Raw genomic sequence first — 16,918 nt, forward strand, 5'->3', positions numbered from 1 at the left:
CCCTTCACCACTGCGCTGACTGAATGATCTGTTTTCTCATGTCTACTTACGGTGTGTCTGTATATGCATGTATGCGCGTGTGTGTGTGTGTGTGTGTGTGTGTGTGTGTGTGTCCCTGCATCAAAGCCCAGGGCGCCTGCAGGCTGCAGGGAGCCCGGTGGTACCAGGTGTGTGTTGTTGTGTGGACTGAAGTAAAGAGATGTGCGCCGCTGTGCAGGAATCCGCCGCCGCCGCCGCGGCTCCTCTAAAAGCCGTTGATGTGGCAGTAGGCCTCCAGGCTGGAGAACAGGATGTAGAGGAACCACAGGCCCAGGAAGAGCAGGGTGGTGAGGAGGCGGGACACCCGGGGGCCGCCCAGCTCGCCGCCGATGGACGGCCGCCGCCTGAAGAGCAGCACGGCCATGCAGATGAACGCGAAGATGGTGAAGAGCGTGACGGAGAAGGCCAGCGAGCCCGGGTCCACCCGGAACTGCTTGCCCTTCACTTTCCAGTAGATGGCGGCCACCGACCACGCCACGCCGATCCCCAGGAACACGTTGACGGCGTTGCTGCCGGTGACGTTCCCCACGGAGGCGTCGGCGTGCTGGTCCTGCATGGCGGCCACTTTACTGGCAAAGGTGTCTGAGAGGGAGAGGAGGGAGAAGGTCACCTCACAGCAGGAGGCAGGCGCCGTGTGGGACGCCTCAGGTCCACAAAGACACACAAAACGACCCAGAAGACAAAACTGCTGGAAAAAACACACAAAAGCTCAGAAAATAACATCAGACACTCCTCTTCCTCCTCCTCCTCCTCCTCCTCACCTGGGATGGACGTCCCCAGGGCCACGAACACCACGGCGGTCACGGTGTCTCTCAGCCCCACCGTGCAGCCGAAGTGCGAGGCCAGGTCTCCGATGATGGCGGTGAGCAGGCCGATGACGCTGATGGACACGAAGAAGCAGGCCCAGCCGTTCCAGTACTCGGTGGGCGGGACGCAGGCGAACAGGACCTTCCAGAAGACGGTGAGGAAGTGCATGACGTAGTCGTAGCAGGACGGGAGGCGCTCCTCACGGCCCTCCTCGTCGTCGTCGCCGTCACCTGGAGGAAGGGGGATTTTAATACACGGTTACTCCCACCACACACACACACACACACACACACACACACACACTGCTGCTGTGGATCCAGAGTGACTCTCGACGCGACGCTCCTGCAGGACTGAGTTAGTTCAGGACTAAAGAGCCGATGCTCCTCCGGTAAAGACCAGCTCAGTGATGCTGGAGCTAACAGAAATCACAAAACGTTGACCCAGAGTGGCACAAAACAGCCAGAAACATGCTCAAAATGATCTGAAACAGGCATCAAACAAGCAAAATTAAAACACTGATAATAATGCAAAACAAATGATCAGATTGCAAATTAAGACACACAAAAAAACCACAAAAACAATGAAGAAAATATCTAGAAAAAGACTAAATATCCTCAAATAGACACAAAACCACCACTGTAACGCCCACAGTGACACTGAAGCAACTAATAAACACATTAAAATATTCTAAGACCACAGATTGACCAGAGGATCACACAATATCAAATTTGAATTGAAGGAATCAATTGAGAAAAACTTAAAAAACACAACATCTAAATGTATGCTACAGAGGCACACATGTGCACACTGAATGATTAGACTAAATCAGAAATATCCACAGAAAGACAAACGTAATGAGAACGCACAATCTTCTGTCAAACAGGCGCCTGAAAGCTAAAGAAATGACAAGAAGACCACAAAACAAGAAAAAACATACAATATTGCTCAAAAAAGGCAGAATAAAACTGAAAAGATACAAAAGATGAATTCCAGAGAGTGAAATACCCCCCCCCCCCCCACACACACACACACACACACACACACACACACACCTGCGCTGACAGTGACAGCCTCCACGAACTGCTCCCTCCAGGAGTGTGTGCCGATCACCAGAGCCAGGTTGGTCTTCTTGATCAGCTTGTCCACGGTGCTCTGCAAACACACCAACAACACACACAGAGGTCACAGAGGTCACAGAGGTCACAGAGGTCACAGGCTTCTAAAGGAGGCCTCCAACATGGAGATCAGGTCTGTCAGGGGGAGACCTGCAGCAGAAAACGGCTGTACAAACATTGGTTTTTGTTTAAATCCCGATTGATGACAGAAATCTATTCCATTCTGTTTTATTCCATTGTATTCGTATCGACAGTGATGAGCGGATAGGTTGTTTGTCTGCAGCTGAAGGAGCTTTGTCACAGATAATGAAACGCCGTCGGTGATTTCTCATCACGTCAGAGTGGAGGGCGCTGGGTTTGTTTGTTTGTTCCTGCATTGATCTGCAGAGAATTAAATCTCAGTGCCAATCACACTCCGGTTTATTATCCTTCAGACTCTTCCATCACAGCCACAAATCACCGGAGACCCGGACGATTCCGTCCGTCCAGCAGGGGTCAGCTTAGTCCAGCGCTGCGCCGGGATATTGAGCTCCACTGATGATGGAGACGCAGGTTGTTTGTTTACCTCTCCTCTCTTCAGACATTCATCCTCAAACAATACACAGCGTCTGATAACTGCAGGAGTCATTAATGGGAAACTTTTACTTCACTTTTGCTTCGGGGAGTTTTCATTATTATGAAGAAAGAAAGAAAGATGTGTCCAATTGTTGGTGCGCTCCAGTTTCGTTAAGCTCCGCCCCCGCCTCAACAGCGAAGATTAAGAGTTCATATTTTCAGATTTGAACAAAGTGGAGCTGTTGACATGTTGGTCTAACCTTTGTTTAATCATTTTACTTTCTGCATTTAAATTAAGGAAATGAGGCTTTGCTACTTTTAACCCTATCAACGGACTGAACTACGGTGGCCCAGAAGGGCCAGTGGCACAACTCAGCAGCAAAAAGTCACAACACAACAAAATGTGACAACACCTCTGGTAAAAGCCATCATGGATGTGCGTTGCGATCGTGCTTTGTTTCCGGGGACAATATTTACCTCCGCCAGGAGGTTATGTAATCACGTCGGTTTGTTGGTTGGTTGGTTGGTTGGTTGGTTTGTTAGCAAGATCCCGGAAAAAGTAATGGACGGATTGCAATGAAACTCTGTGGAAAGGTGGGTCTTGGACTAACTTAGAATTGATTAAATTTTGGTGATGATCCGGATCACTGTCTGGATCCAGGAGTTTTTAAAGGATTCTTTATCATTGACAGATAGGGAGTCTTTCACATGGTTGGGCAGGCCCGCTGACAGGGGGGACAAACGCCTGGTTCACAGGACGCGCTGCCTCTGACGCGGAAGTGGGAAGCGCCGCGCACCGGCTGTCAGATCGGCACAGCTGTTAACCTCTCTGACGGTTCATACAGGAGGCGTAGCGGCTCGCGCCGTGGACCGCGGCGCTCCGCTCCTCTATTTTCTCTGCGAGCCGCCCGCCGTGGACCGCCAGCTGTAAAGCTGGACAGAGCAGATCGCACCACACAGGAGGTCGGGAACGGAAAATACGAGAGAATCTGGTCCATTTTCAAATTAAAATGAAGTAAAATAACATTAATTATGTTGCTTTTCGGTTTTCCTTTTCAGATAAACACACACACACACACACACACACACAGGGAGAGAGGGCAACAGACAGAGGCACCGCACGCTGCAGCGCTCGGCTCTGATCACACCCCGATCACAATGTTGTGTGATTATATCTGCTGTTCTTCTGGTTGTTGGTGACTGATCTGAGCTGTGGCGGAGGTCTGCCTCTCTGAGTGCCAAATTCTAGTTTCTAATGGAACCAAAGTCCGTCATAAAATATTGTCCCCCTGGAAAAAAGACTATTTTAATGAAATGTAGGTAAAATATTACTGATAGACAACTGTGATTGATGTGTTTCAGGAATCATCAATGTTGATCACCTTGTTGAACGACTGTACGGATTGGTCGGAGATTTAACTGTCCTTTGGCTGCTACAGTGGTCAGATTTTTTCCGTCCACATAATGTCTTGACTTCTCCCAGGGGGCAGGGAGCATTTCACTCAGTATGACAAGAAGTGCTTTTGGACAACATCGTCTACCCGAGCTTTAAAGTAATGAGCTCCAGGTGTCTCCACTCTGTAGTATTTTCACCATTTCAATGACAGCTAGTTTTTTTTTGTTTTTTTTTTTTGAGTCTGTGTTTTCTTTTTTCTTTTTTTTTTACACACCATGCTCACAAAGGATTTTAGTAGAAGCACTGGTTCTCCATTCACCACCAGATCCACCATCAGAGGGCCTTCTTAAAAAACTACAACTATTACAGTAATTAAAATACTTACTACAGTTAAAAATGATTTTTTAAAAATATCAGAACTCCTCCAGAAATCATTCGCTTCATTTGTCACACATGCATTGAGCAAAATCTGGTCTCTGAATTTAACCTTTGAGGTGTTTTCCACTCTCCACTGTTTCTATATTCTTGTCTGATAACAGCTGATTGATCCATGCGGGACGTGAAGCAGCCTCATTATTCCATCAGTGTCCCTGATTGGAACAGACAGCTTCCATTCAGGTGTTCTCTGATCAGCTCCAAGCAGCTGCTGAGAATCCTTGTTTTTAAAAAAAAAGGTTCGGCGCACATGAGAGACCTTCAGTGTTTCCTTTAATTAAAGTCAGATTGGTTCATTAAAGCGAGCTCGTTACAAGCGAAGCCCTCGGTGATCCGGGGGCCTGGCGCAGCAGATTGAAGCTGCTGGCTGCATTTCAGGTGGAGCTGCTTTTATTTGCTTCCAACACATCTGAGTGTGAATCCCGCCTCCGGTTTGTCCTGCAGGCGGTCCAACAGGAAGCAGAGGGACGCCTCTGGTCAGAAAGTCTGTCCAGCAGCACTCCTGCACCATCCATCACTCAAAGTAGTGTTGGAGTAAAGGTCAGTTATGTAACCCGCTTCAGTGTTGTTGCCTCTCTGCCCATAAAACCATAGAAACTGCTCTGCTGTTGAGTTTGAGGAGAAATGATTTGTTTGTATTGGATCAGGACTGAAATCACAGACTGGAGGTAAATTCTGCACAATAAGACTCTCTGGTATTGAACTACTGGCCCATAAATCTCACTCGACCTTTTTTCTCTGAGAAAGCAGATCATATTTACTCACACTGCCTGGAGATTGTCGACCTGTTCACTTTTTTATTGTTTTTAATTAAAATAAAGTTGTCTGCTCGTGTGATAAACTGTAAAGCTGCAGCGGGCTTTGTTCAACAGGCCAGCACAACTTTTTACTGAGAGGTCATAAAAACAGGAGTAATAAAGACAATAAAATAAAATTCCTTATATGTAGCTGCAATTTTCTCTTTCCTCTCCAGGATAGCTCCAGCAGATCATCAGCGGCTCTCAAACCTTTATTCTGTGGATAAACCCACTGAACATTTTCTCCCCTTCCTAAAGTCTTTCATTCTGCTTTTCTTTGCCGTATTCCCATCTGAAGCCCCCCCCTCCCGTTATCTCTGGACTCTGAAGCTGCGTCCTGACCCCTTGGGGGGAAACATGAGGCCGATACTGAGGCAATTAAAGAAACGGCACCTTGAACTCGTAGGACTCTTCGATGACCACCTCCAGCCGGCTGTGCTCTCCCAGGATGGGCTTCCCCATCTCCGCTATCCTCCGGGCCTCCTCCTCCTCGGCGCTCATCTGCCCCTCGGCCCCCTCTGAGGGCAGAAGAAGAAGAGACGTCAGGACGCAGGAAGTCATCACCTGTTTCCTCCTCATGGTGACAACCAGCAGCTCACACACTGCTGAGCATCACAGATATGTCCAGGTTGGACCGTTCATCAATAATGGATCATAAATCAGCGTTTTCCTGAACATTCCTCTGCACCGTGAGTCGACCAGGAAGGAGTGTGTGTGTGTGTGTGTGTGTGTGTGTGTGTGTGTGTGTGTGTGTGTGTGTGTGTGTGTGTGTGTGTGTGTGTGTGTGTGTGAGCATGAGGCGGCAAGAACAGGAGAAACTACTCTGACACACCCATGTGGAGGAACGAGAGGAGGGCTTCCCCAGATCCACAAAGAGATTCAAATAAATAATGCTCCTTTTAACTCATCTATATCAAGAAGAGTCTGCCTGGAAGTAACGTCCACTCACACTGAAGGTATTTGTCAGAAACATAATAAATATTTGCATCATGCAGATTACTCCTCTTTAGTTACATCTTTAATGCACTTTGTGTCCATATGGTAGAGAAATGAAGTAAAGCCAAAACTAAAAATCACATGAAATATTGTGAAGTAAACTAAAATCAGCCGAGGTGCTAAAACGTCAGCATTCTGAGCTGAAAGTGAGACGCAGCTGCTCTCCGGCTGAACCTTCAGGTTACTCTGTTTGAAGAGTGAAGAAAACAACACGGAGTGTTCACAGCTTTTCTGGAGATCTGAGAGGGAGCAGGGACGGCATTTTCAGGGAGACATGGTGAACATGGAGGGCTGGAACTAATGATTTGCATTCAAGCGTGTGATTTTCAGAGACGGTGAGAGTCCATGAAAGAAATGCGGCTCCTGTGAACATCGCCGCTGAAGGTCGGCGTGCTCACGGCGTGCTCACGGCGTGCTCACACCGGCTGGGATGGAGAAAAATCAACCACAATAATAAAGCTCAGTGGCATGTGGCCATCAGTGTTCCATGCTAGTAGGGCTGCAGCTATCGATTGTTTTAATGATCGTGTTTTTATATTATTCTGGCAATTTATGGAATAATAAAATGAATTGAATTAAACTAAATGTATGAGGTACAAAAAGCACTGATTAGATCAAGAGTGAGAAAGAACATGTCTAAGTGTTGCCGAGAGTCGGCTGGCTGTGACGTCCAGCAAGGCAAGGTGAAGCATCATGGGTAATTTAGTTCATAGTACATAATGCAGTTTATCTTCGGACTGTGAATTCGTCCATCCCATGCTTTTTGAACCCTCTGGTCTACGGAACTAAAACACAGTGTGAATGAATGAATGGCAGAGCAGGTTCAGTCCTGGACGTCTGTTCTTTTTCAGGATTCGGCAGCAGAAGAACTCGCTTCAGGGACAGTAGGGGATTTGGGGTCACGCTCGCTCGGGCACTGTGCCTTCCACCACTGACACGAGGAAGAGGAAGAGGAAGAGGAAGAGGAAGAGGAAGTAGTCAGGGAGTTTTGGCCATCTCACTGACCCCCTCACCCGTTCTCCTCACTGATGCCGTCACTTCTGAGATGAACTTATTGTTGACTCGCTGTTGACTTGCGGTCGAACACATCCCTCTAACAGGCGACACACACCAGCGTTCTTCCGTTCAGCCGGTCTTAAAGCTCGTGTCCAGAGTTTTGAAAGAGAGAGGTTTTTTCCGCCCTCCCTCTGCTTTCATGAGCGACCAAGCCACGCCCCTTTAATTGTGCACGCTATTATCTGTCGGGTGAAAATGAGAGCCTCTGAGTCCTCCAGCATCCTCCATGTTGAGCTGTTTATGGTGGATGTTCAGCAGACAGTGGATATATCTGCTGCAGAGCTAACTGTCCTCTGCTGGGCGAGCGGCCGTGCTCTCTGGCTGCTCCACATGTTGACTGACAGCACGAGAATGCGGAAGCTCGCATTCTTATGGCTGACGCTGACCGGCGCTTTTTCGGATAACATGGGGGTCTATGAGACGAAGGCCGGGCTCATAAATACATTTTTATATTGCTTTATGCTAATATTATATTGTAGTATCGAACCAGACTGACACATTGAAGCTCTGTTGAAAAATGATTCATACGTTGGAAACGAACGGAAACTCCGGACACCAGCTTTAATGTTTTGGCTGATGGGTGAACAGCGTCAGCAGAGAAGAGCTTCCAGGAGGAGCTGCCTCATGTCGACAGCTGGCCCAGTTTGTGCTGCTGAGTGTATCTCTGAGAAACGGCTGGGAGCCAATCAGAGCTCAGCAGGCCCAGACGAGGCCGGGGTGCCCGGCTGAACAGCAGGGGGCGCTGCTTCTCCACTCAGTGGCCCCCACACCTCAGCTGAAGAAGTGAAAAGCTTGCAGACTTTTCAACCAACTGAAATAAACACATGAATGGAAACAACCGGAACAGTTTAGGTGAATTTGAGGATGTTTTTATAAAGTGTGGCGCCGATGAGGAGCTGCTTTAAACCCTGACAGCTCGATGGTCTCCGGTTAGAGGTTCTGGGACTGCATGGCCCATGATCAGGAAATTTCCCCTTTATTCTTCATGTTCAGTTTCTGACTGCTGCACTGAAAACCAGCCTCACTCCTCTTAAATAAAGATATCTGTCTGAACATCCTGTTACTATTGGTGTAATGTGATTCCTCTGACTTAAATGCAAAACTTTCTGCCGCTCCAGCGTGAACAACTGTTCTGAATCGTCTTCGTGAATGAGAGAACACGGAAGGACTCAGAAACAGTAGATATTTGTTCGGTCAGACTGTTGAAGCGGTGGAGAATCAGTCTTACCTTGGTTCAGCAGCAGAGCTGTGAAAGAAAAACATCAGCAGTTAGTAAAGTCACAAAATCCAGATTAACATCGATTCTACCATAAAAGCAAAGGCACACAGATTCCACTTTCATTTTATCCAGTTTGAACTTTTCTTATTCAAGCTTTGAAAGTAAATAATCATCTTCATTTGTTTTGTATTCAAACAAAACCAGGCAGTGTTCACTCAGCCACTAAGATGAACATATAAACACATCCAGAGTTTCACTTTCATGAATCCTGCATGTTTCACACATCAGCTCCATGGGAAGACCCGTTTAAAAAAAAAGGATTTGCTACTTTGTTGCTTTACATGTAATTTATAAGACACTATGAAAAGTGACCCTGGGCTGTTTTTAGCTGCTCTTCAGTCTCACGGTTATCTGCTACATCCGCAGCTTTTCTCCGTATGAGGAGGAGAAGGCACTGTGCGCTCGAATAAATGTGGCTCCATCTGAACAACAGCGCTGTAAAACGAGAAACTCAGCATCTCGCCAACATCCTTCTCCGTAACCTCTGAGATGTTTTTGATGAAATCTTTTCTGAAACTTTCGTAATTCGTCACTGAGATTTCCCAAATATTCCACTAAAAAGTTCCTGCAGCTTTCTCACAACGTTCCCTTCACGGTTCTGTTAGTCAGTGTTCCTGGAGCTTTTAGTGAACAGTAACTGAAAGAGTAACTGAGTGAGAGACTGTCAATGAGGGAACCTCAGTGCTCATGATAAGTGAACTGAACTGAACCAGCCGGGATGAGAGAGCATCCATTCCTGCTGCTGGTCCTCTTCTCGGTTTATGTTCTGCTTTTTAGGTCAGGTCGTTTTGCGGTGTGGGAGTTCATCCACCGTCCACTTTCCTATTTTCCTGTTTGGCTCTTATTGAGTTATTTGAGTTTGTATTGATTTTTTTCTTTTGACTTGAAAAATGTTGATGTGTTTCAGTTTAACAGGCTGGAGCATGTCGCGCGTGTGTGTGTGTGTGTGTGTTACCTGAGATTCCTCTCTTCAGCCAGCGAGGCTCCTCCAACACGATGAAGAAGTTTTCATGTTTCTCATATTCCTCGTCATCAATTATTCTCACCTGGAGAGTTTGACTGGACAGACACACACACAGACACAGACACAGACACACACACACACACACACACACACACACACACACACACACACACACACACTGTCAGTTTGATAATGAAGTCAAGCATCAGTCTGCAGCCCAGCTGGACTGTCAGCAGAGGCAGTCTATGTGATCGACATGCAGGTATTGTAAACTTGGACACACACACACACACACACACACACACACACACACACACACACACACACGCCTGCCCACATGGCGGTCTCCCTCCTGTTGATGGAATCACACGGCGCTGCAGTGTAAATCAGAGCAGAAGGAGGGAAAAGGACAGGGGATCGATCACCGAGTCAAAGGTCAGAGCCCAGAGAGGAAATCAAAGGAAGGAAATGAGCCAAACAAACACACATTCCCATGAAGAAATGAACACAAACGCCGACTCCTTGATGCTTCTGTTTGGATTTTCAGCAACCAAGATGTAAATGTCTCTTTGAGAAGCTCGGTGTGGAAGATGGACGATTTTAATCAAGATGTTATCGAGAAGCAGCTGTGCTCAGCTGTAGCAATACACCAATGACAAGGCCGTGCGGTGTGGTTTCCATCTCTCCTGATGGCGTGTGGGCAGCTCGGCGAAGCGTGTCCGCCGCTCCATCCATCTCTGATCCAGCTTTAATTCACTCAGGGTGGCAGTGTGCCGGAGCCGATCCCGGCTGACCGTGAAGGCAGGATACACCCACACAGGTGAGAACCAGGCGCTGCGCCCAGACTCAAACCACTGCGCAGCCTGCTGACGTGGCAAAACCGATGAGTGAATAAGATCAACATGCTTCTGATGAGAGTTTTTCCACTATAATTGTATTTCCCTCCTGAAGCTTTAAAACAGTGAGCCGTCAAGGCTGACTTTGTGTTTGTTCAAGTCAGCAAAACACCAAGAAATAGAAAAGAAGTGGGAGTGAGTCAGAGCAGACTCCCCAGGGTCCTGACGGATGAGCGAGACGAGGAACGATGGTCCCGTATTAGGAGGAGGTGAAGGTGAAGTGAGGATGACAGGACCTGTTAGTGTCTGAGAGCTGAACTGTCACCAGAGAAGAAGCTCAGCGAAGGCAAAGAAATCCACAGTGACACCAGACAGAGGGGGGGTACCGAACTGACCATGGTCAGTCAGCGAACACAAGAGGGAGAAAGAGGTGAGCGAGGCAGTGAGCAGTAACGTCAGTTCAAATCGCTCCATCAAAGCAAAACCGTTTTCAAAAGTCAGATGATTGCTTCTCTTCATCAGCCCAAAAGGAATTATTGAAACTTTCAGAGAGTGTGTTTTCCTCATGTGGCTCTAAACAGGCAGAGTGTTAAAGTCTGAGACTGACAGATTACTTATTCTCTCACTTTTCGGCTGATTAACAGCAGCAGGAGGCCGCAGGGCCGTGAAATATTCATCATTTTAAACAAACAAGCCGCCTTTCATCACAACAAACACGGTCTGAATTAGTGAGATAAAGAAGTCACTTTGTTCTCCGTCCAAATCAAATTTATAGAGTTTCTGACATTTCACCTTCTGTTCCGAAGCCACCAGCAGAGAGAGGAAAAAAAATACTATTAAACGTTCAATTACGCATTTAAAAAGGATCTGCAGAGTCTGAGGCTGTTTTAAGCCTGTGTTACTGGATGCTGAAGGTGTGTGTTCAGTGTGTGTGTTCAGGAGTGAAGCAGTCATCTCTGTGCTGTTCATCAAACTTTGACTAACTGGTACAACAGCGCTCATGGATCTGTGCCTCCAGGTGGCGGTGTTGATGATGAAGCCCCGCCCCAAATAATGGCGAGCATCCCTCTAATGGCGGCATGTTGGGAGATTATAGAGCATCTTCCTCCTCTAACTGCAGCTGAACGTAATGAGGGTGTGTTATCAGACTGACCACGACAACAACACCGCTGTGACCGTGATTAACAGGGAACAAAGGGAAATTTTCAGTGAATTTCAAAAAATCTGCACTCAATGTGTCACTTTATTCACTATTTGCCAAGTCTGTTTACACACTCTCCATCGTTGTTGGTCGTCTCTGTAATCAATAAAAGGCATTACGCCCCGTCTGAGAGGATCGGCACCTTCAGGTTCTGTCGTCAGTCGATTGAACGGAGAACACGATGACTTGTATGATTTAGATTTGCTGGGACTCACGTCGTCTGGTCGTTGGTGAACTCCAGCTCGCCCCGGGCGTCCTCGTAGTCCTCCCCGGCCTTGGCGGTCCCGGACTCGGTGTGGTACGGCAGGATGACGGTCCCGCGGGCGCCAGAGTTCCGCACCACCGTCACCTCCATGGTGCCCACGCTCTCGCTCACGCGCACCATGCGCTCGCTGAACGTGAAGATGCCGGCGTGGTCGTCGTCCAAGATGGTCACCGTGGCAACAAGAGGCTCCACCAAGCGGGCTTTGGGGGTGGCGCCCACCTCGTCACTCTCAAACATCCCCTCTGCATCACCGACTCGCAGATTCAGCAAACGGACGAAGAAGTGCTCGTCCTCCTCGAATATGTCGTCATCGATTATACCGACCTGGAAAGAAAGAGAGAAAGAGGGAGACAGAACTTTGAATATTATGTCTGTAAACATCATAAAAACTTCTGTGTGTTCCATCAGAACATGACCTGAACTCTATATAAAAACTCCAACATATATGACAAACAGGTGGTTATAATGTAGTGGCTGATGTGTCTTACCTCAGCTGGGGAGCGTAAGTTTCACAAAATAATACAAAATCAGGCAGGTCTTGCAACGTGCTACAGTTTAGACCTGCAGTTCGAGTTTTCACCACAAGGTGGTGTAATGAGTGATGAAGACAAACACAGAGGAGACTCGACACTGCCACTCACTGTAAAAAGGAGGCATAACCTTCATTTAACTTGGTGATCATTAATAACAGAGATGGCAAAGTGCCTTAAACATCATGGCCAAAATATGAGAATGAGAAGAGTTTCAACTCAGTGACGCTACTGAGAATCCAGCATGGCTACATGGCAGCCCGGCGTGAGCGTCCATCTGGCCGAACCTCTCACTGAGTGTATTTAAACACTCAGTCTGCTCATCCTCTCTGTCGGTCTGTTTAGTTTCTGCGTCTCCTCCCTCCACGTTTTCGCCTTGTAATATCTTAATGCTGTGCTTCTTGCTGGATTAACTCTATATTTGTAATTCTAATCATTTATTATTCCAATCCTGCCACAATATTAATGGGATTCATTATTGGGATTCCTCTCAGCGCTGAAGCAGAGCTCCGACAGAGGAGCTGCAGTTTGATTGTGCGGTCTGAATTTAAAGCGAATAAACGCCCAGCCCCGGTCCCAGTGTCAGAAGAGAAACGAGAGAATCGGTTTCCTCTGAACAAAGCCCAAACAGAAGCCCCAGCTATAGAGGAGAACTCCGAGACGTGGTTATCATCCCATCGTGCCACCGCACATTAACTGACAAGTGAGAGCTCCCAAATCACATCACGTCTGCAGCGTAATTCAATGACCAGGGAGCCTCCTCCCAGGTGGTTCTGATGGTCCAGACAGGAGGAAACCAGAGGAGGGAAAACATGGTGACTCCAGCGAGGATGGGCGGGGCTTTGCTTTCCTTCTGAACGGATGAACAACAGAATAAACTCTTTTCTGCTTCTCATGAAAACTTGGAAAGTTGGACAAAATGATCCTTTAGGTTGAATAATTCATCTGTTTTTACTGTACGTTAAGATCAACTTCAATATTTATTTAGAGTCATGATTCTCAAACTGCGGTTCAAGGACCACCAGTGGTACGCATGTAGTGGTACATGAGGGCAAGCCATAGATAGTTTTAAAAAAATATATACATTTGAAAATGCATAAAATTATGCATAAATATCAAGTCAAGTCAAAGTCAAAGTCAGTTTATTTGTCAAATATGCCATACATAAGCACATACAGCACAAATGAAATTACAGTCCTCTCGGACCCACGGTGCAACAAAACAAATAAATAAATTAATTTACTAATAACACAGTAAAACACAGAAAAATTCAGGCCTGAGGTCAGTGGCGGGGGGCAGAGACAGGGAGTGGAGGCAGAGCAGGGAGGGAGTTTAGCTTCCTGACTGCCTGGTGGAAAAAGCTGTCCTTGAGTCTGCTGGTTCTGGCCCGGAGGCTCCGCAGTCTCCCGGCCGACGGCAGCAGGCTGAAGAGGCTGTGGGCGGGGTGAGTGGGGTCACCTGCGATCCTGGTGGCTGTGCGGGTGAGGCGGGTGTTGTAAATAGAGGAGAGGGAGGGGAGAGAGACACCAATGATCTTCTCGGCTGCTCTCACAATGCGCTGCAGGGTCTTGCAGCAGGACACGGTGCAGGCGCCGTACCACACCGCGATGCAGCTGGTCAGGACGCTCTCTACAGTGCCTCTGTAAAAGGTGGTCATGATGGGGGCGGGGCTCTCGCTCTTCTCAGTCTGCGGAGGAAGTAGAGCTGCCGTTGAGCTGTTTTAGCCAGTGATGTGGTGTTGGTGATCCAGGAGAGATCCTCAGAGATGTGCACACCCAGGAACTTGGTGCTGCTCACTCTCTCCACAGCAGCACCGTTGATGGTTAGTGGAGCATGCTGGGAATGCTCTCTCCTGAAGTCCACAACAATCTCCTTCGTCTTCTCCACGTTCAGATGGAGATTGTTGTCCTGACACCACGTGGCCGGGCGGCTCGCCTCACTCCGGTAGATGGTCTCATCGTTATTGTTGATGAGACCCACCACGGTCGTGTCATCAGCAAACTTGATGAAGAGGTATGAGCTGGATGAGGGTGTGCAGTCATGGGTCAGCAGAGTGAGGAGGAGGGGGCTCAGCACACATCCCTGGGGGGCCCCCGTGTTCAAAATGATGGTGCCGGAGGTGTTGCTGCCAACCCGAACTGCCTGTGGTCTCCCTGTCAGAAAGTCCAGCAGCCAGTTGCACAAGGTGGTGTCGAGTCCCAGCCGGTCCAGCTTGTAGATGAGCTGCTGGGGGATGATTGTGTTGAATGCTGAGCTGAAGTCCATGAACAGCATTCTGACATATGAGTTCTTGGTCTCCAGGTGGGTCAGGGCTGAGTGGAGAGCAGTGGCGATGGCGTCATCGGTCGAGCGGTTGGACCGATAAGCAAACTGGTAGGGATCCAGGGTGGATGGGAGGGCAGACTTGATGTGCTGCATGACGAGCCGCTCAAAGCACTTCATAAGGATGGGGGTGAGTGCGACCGGGCGATAGTCATTGTAGTGGGATGGAGACGGCTTCTTAGGAACCGGGATGATGGTGGTGGCTTTGAGGCATGTGGGGACAACAGCCTGGCTCAACGAGATGTTAAAGATGTCAGTAAAAACATCAGTGAGCTCCTCAGCACAGTCTCTCAGGATACGACCAGGAATATTGTCAGGACCTGGGGCTTTTCGTACATTGGTCCCTTTGAGGAATCTCCTCACGCTCTCCGGGGACAGTTTCAGCACCTGGTCGTCAGGAGGAGGTGGGGCTTTCTGTGCTGGGGTGTTGTTGTCATCCTCAAAGCGAGCAAAGAAGTCGTTCAGTTGATTCAGCAGAGAGGTGGTGTTGTCACAGGTCTGTGGAGCGGGCTTATAATCCGTGATGGTCTGGATCCCTCGCCACAGGTTCCTGGTGTCTCTGCTGTCAGTGAAACGATCTGCGATCCTCCTGGAGTACTGTCTCTTGGCCACTCTGATACCTCGTGACAGGTTAGCCCTGGCTGTCCTTAGGCCTGCTTCATCCCCAGCTCTGAAGGCAGCATTCCGAGGCCCCAGGAGTCTGTGGACTTCCCCTGTCAGCCATGGTTTCTGGTTGGCGTGAGTGGAGATGGTTCTGGAGACCGTGACGTCGTCCATGCATTTCCTCATGTAAGCAGTGACGGTCTCTGTGTACTCCTGGAGGTCTATGGTGTCGTTGAAGGTGGCCGCCTGTCTGAACACACTCCAGTCAGTGGTATAGAAGCAGTCCTGGAGTGCCGCTGACGACCCCTCTGGCCACACACGGATTGTCTTCTTCGCTGGTCTGGTGATTTTAACCAGCGGCCTGTATGCTGGCAGGAGCATAACAGTAGTGTGGTCTGAAGCCCCGAGGTGGGGGAGGGGGGTGGCTTTGTAGGCACCACTGTGTGTAGTGAAAAAATTGTCCAGGATATTAGCACCTCTTGTGGGAAAGTTAATATGTCCATGGAGTTGTGGAAAAACGCTCTTTGGGTTAGCGTGGTTGAAATCACCAGCCAGGATGAGGAAGGCGTCAGGATGGGCTGTCTGCTGCTCACTGATGTGCTGATAGAGTTCATTCAGTGCCCCGCTCCTGTTGTTGGTGGAGCCAGGGGGGATGTATATTGCTGCCAGCAAAACAGCTGTAATTTCTCTTGGCAGGAAGAATGGGCGGCACTTGATGATCATAAACTCCACCAGTGGTGAGCAGTGTTTACAGACTACAACGGCGTCACGGCACCAGGCGTCACTGATGTAAACACAGAGCCCCCCGCCGCGAGTCTTCCCTCCTCGACGAGCACTCTGTCAGCCCGGAAGCATGTTAGCCGCTCTAGCTGGATAGCACAGTCCGGGACGCTGTCATTGAGCCATGTTTCCACGAAGACAAGGACACAGCCCTCACTCACAGTCTTTACAGATGTCCGAAGAAGGCGGATGTAATCCAGTTTGTTATCCAGCGAGCGCACGTTAGCCAGGATGATGGTGGGGATAGCCGGACGATGAGGGCTAGCAGCTAGCCTAGCTCGGATACCTCCGCGCTTACCCCTCTTCTGCTTCCTCCTGTTCCGCCTGTGGCGCCTCCACTGTGGGCTTACCGCAGGGGCGGGGGTTGAGCGGGACTCCGGAGCAGACCGTCGGAGCGGAGCTTTTCCACGTCCGCTGAAATCTCTGGCGTGAATGTATTTCTCAATATGATTCTGCGGATGTCGAGCAGAAGCTTGCGGGAGTACGTTCTCCTTGGGACGCACAAAAAACACGGAAACACCATGTGGTCGGGACAGAGAGGAGCCGCTGCGTGTGCACGTGCCGCCATTATGCTAGAATACTCACATGCATAATACTCAAATGCATAAAATTATCAAAATAATTTTGAAATATATATGAAATGGCTTGCCCCCTCCAGGTTGGTGGAGAGACCCTAGCCCAAGTGGAGGAGTTCAAGTATCTTGGGGTCTTGTTCACGAGTGGGGGACGGATGTAGCGTGAGATTGACAGGCGGATCGGTGCAGCGGCTGCAGTGATGCAGTCGTTGTATCAGTCCGTTGTGGTGAAGAAGGAGCTGAGCCGAAAGGCGAAGCTCTCGATTTACCGGTCAATCTACGTTCCCACCCTCACCTATGGCCATGAGCTTTGGGTCATGACCGAAAGGACAAGATCCCGGATACAAGCGGCCGAAATGAGCTTCCT

General features: G+C 48.8%; 1 protein-coding gene across 1 annotated transcript in view; it reads right to left on the reverse strand.

The window, feature by feature from the left end:
• Window positions 1-217: 217 nt before the first annotated feature.
• The window catches only part of slc8a2b (solute carrier family 8 member 2b), a 28,595-nt gene continuing 11,894 nt past the window's right edge, over window positions 218-16,918 (reverse strand). Inside the window, exons 8-14 of the mRNA XM_030109280.1 lie at window positions 11,692-12,065; window positions 9,431-9,534; window positions 8,425-8,442; window positions 5,538-5,662; window positions 1,899-1,998; window positions 801-1,076; window positions 218-621 (exon numbers count right to left, since the gene is read on the reverse strand). Coding sequence (XP_029965140.1) covers window positions 245-621; window positions 801-1,076; window positions 1,899-1,998; window positions 5,538-5,662; window positions 8,425-8,442; window positions 9,431-9,534; window positions 11,692-12,065 — 1,374 coding nt within the window. The 3' untranslated portion in view covers window positions 218-244. The remainder of the gene's footprint in view (window positions 622-800; window positions 1,077-1,898; window positions 1,999-5,537; window positions 5,663-8,424; window positions 8,443-9,430; window positions 9,535-11,691; window positions 12,066-16,918) is intronic.

Source organism: Salarias fasciatus, chromosome 14 (genome assembly GCF_902148845.1).
Source record: "Salarias fasciatus chromosome 14, fSalaFa1.1, whole genome shotgun sequence".
NCBI classification, from domain to species: Eukaryota; Metazoa; Chordata; class Actinopteri; order Blenniiformes; family Blenniidae; genus Salarias; species Salarias fasciatus.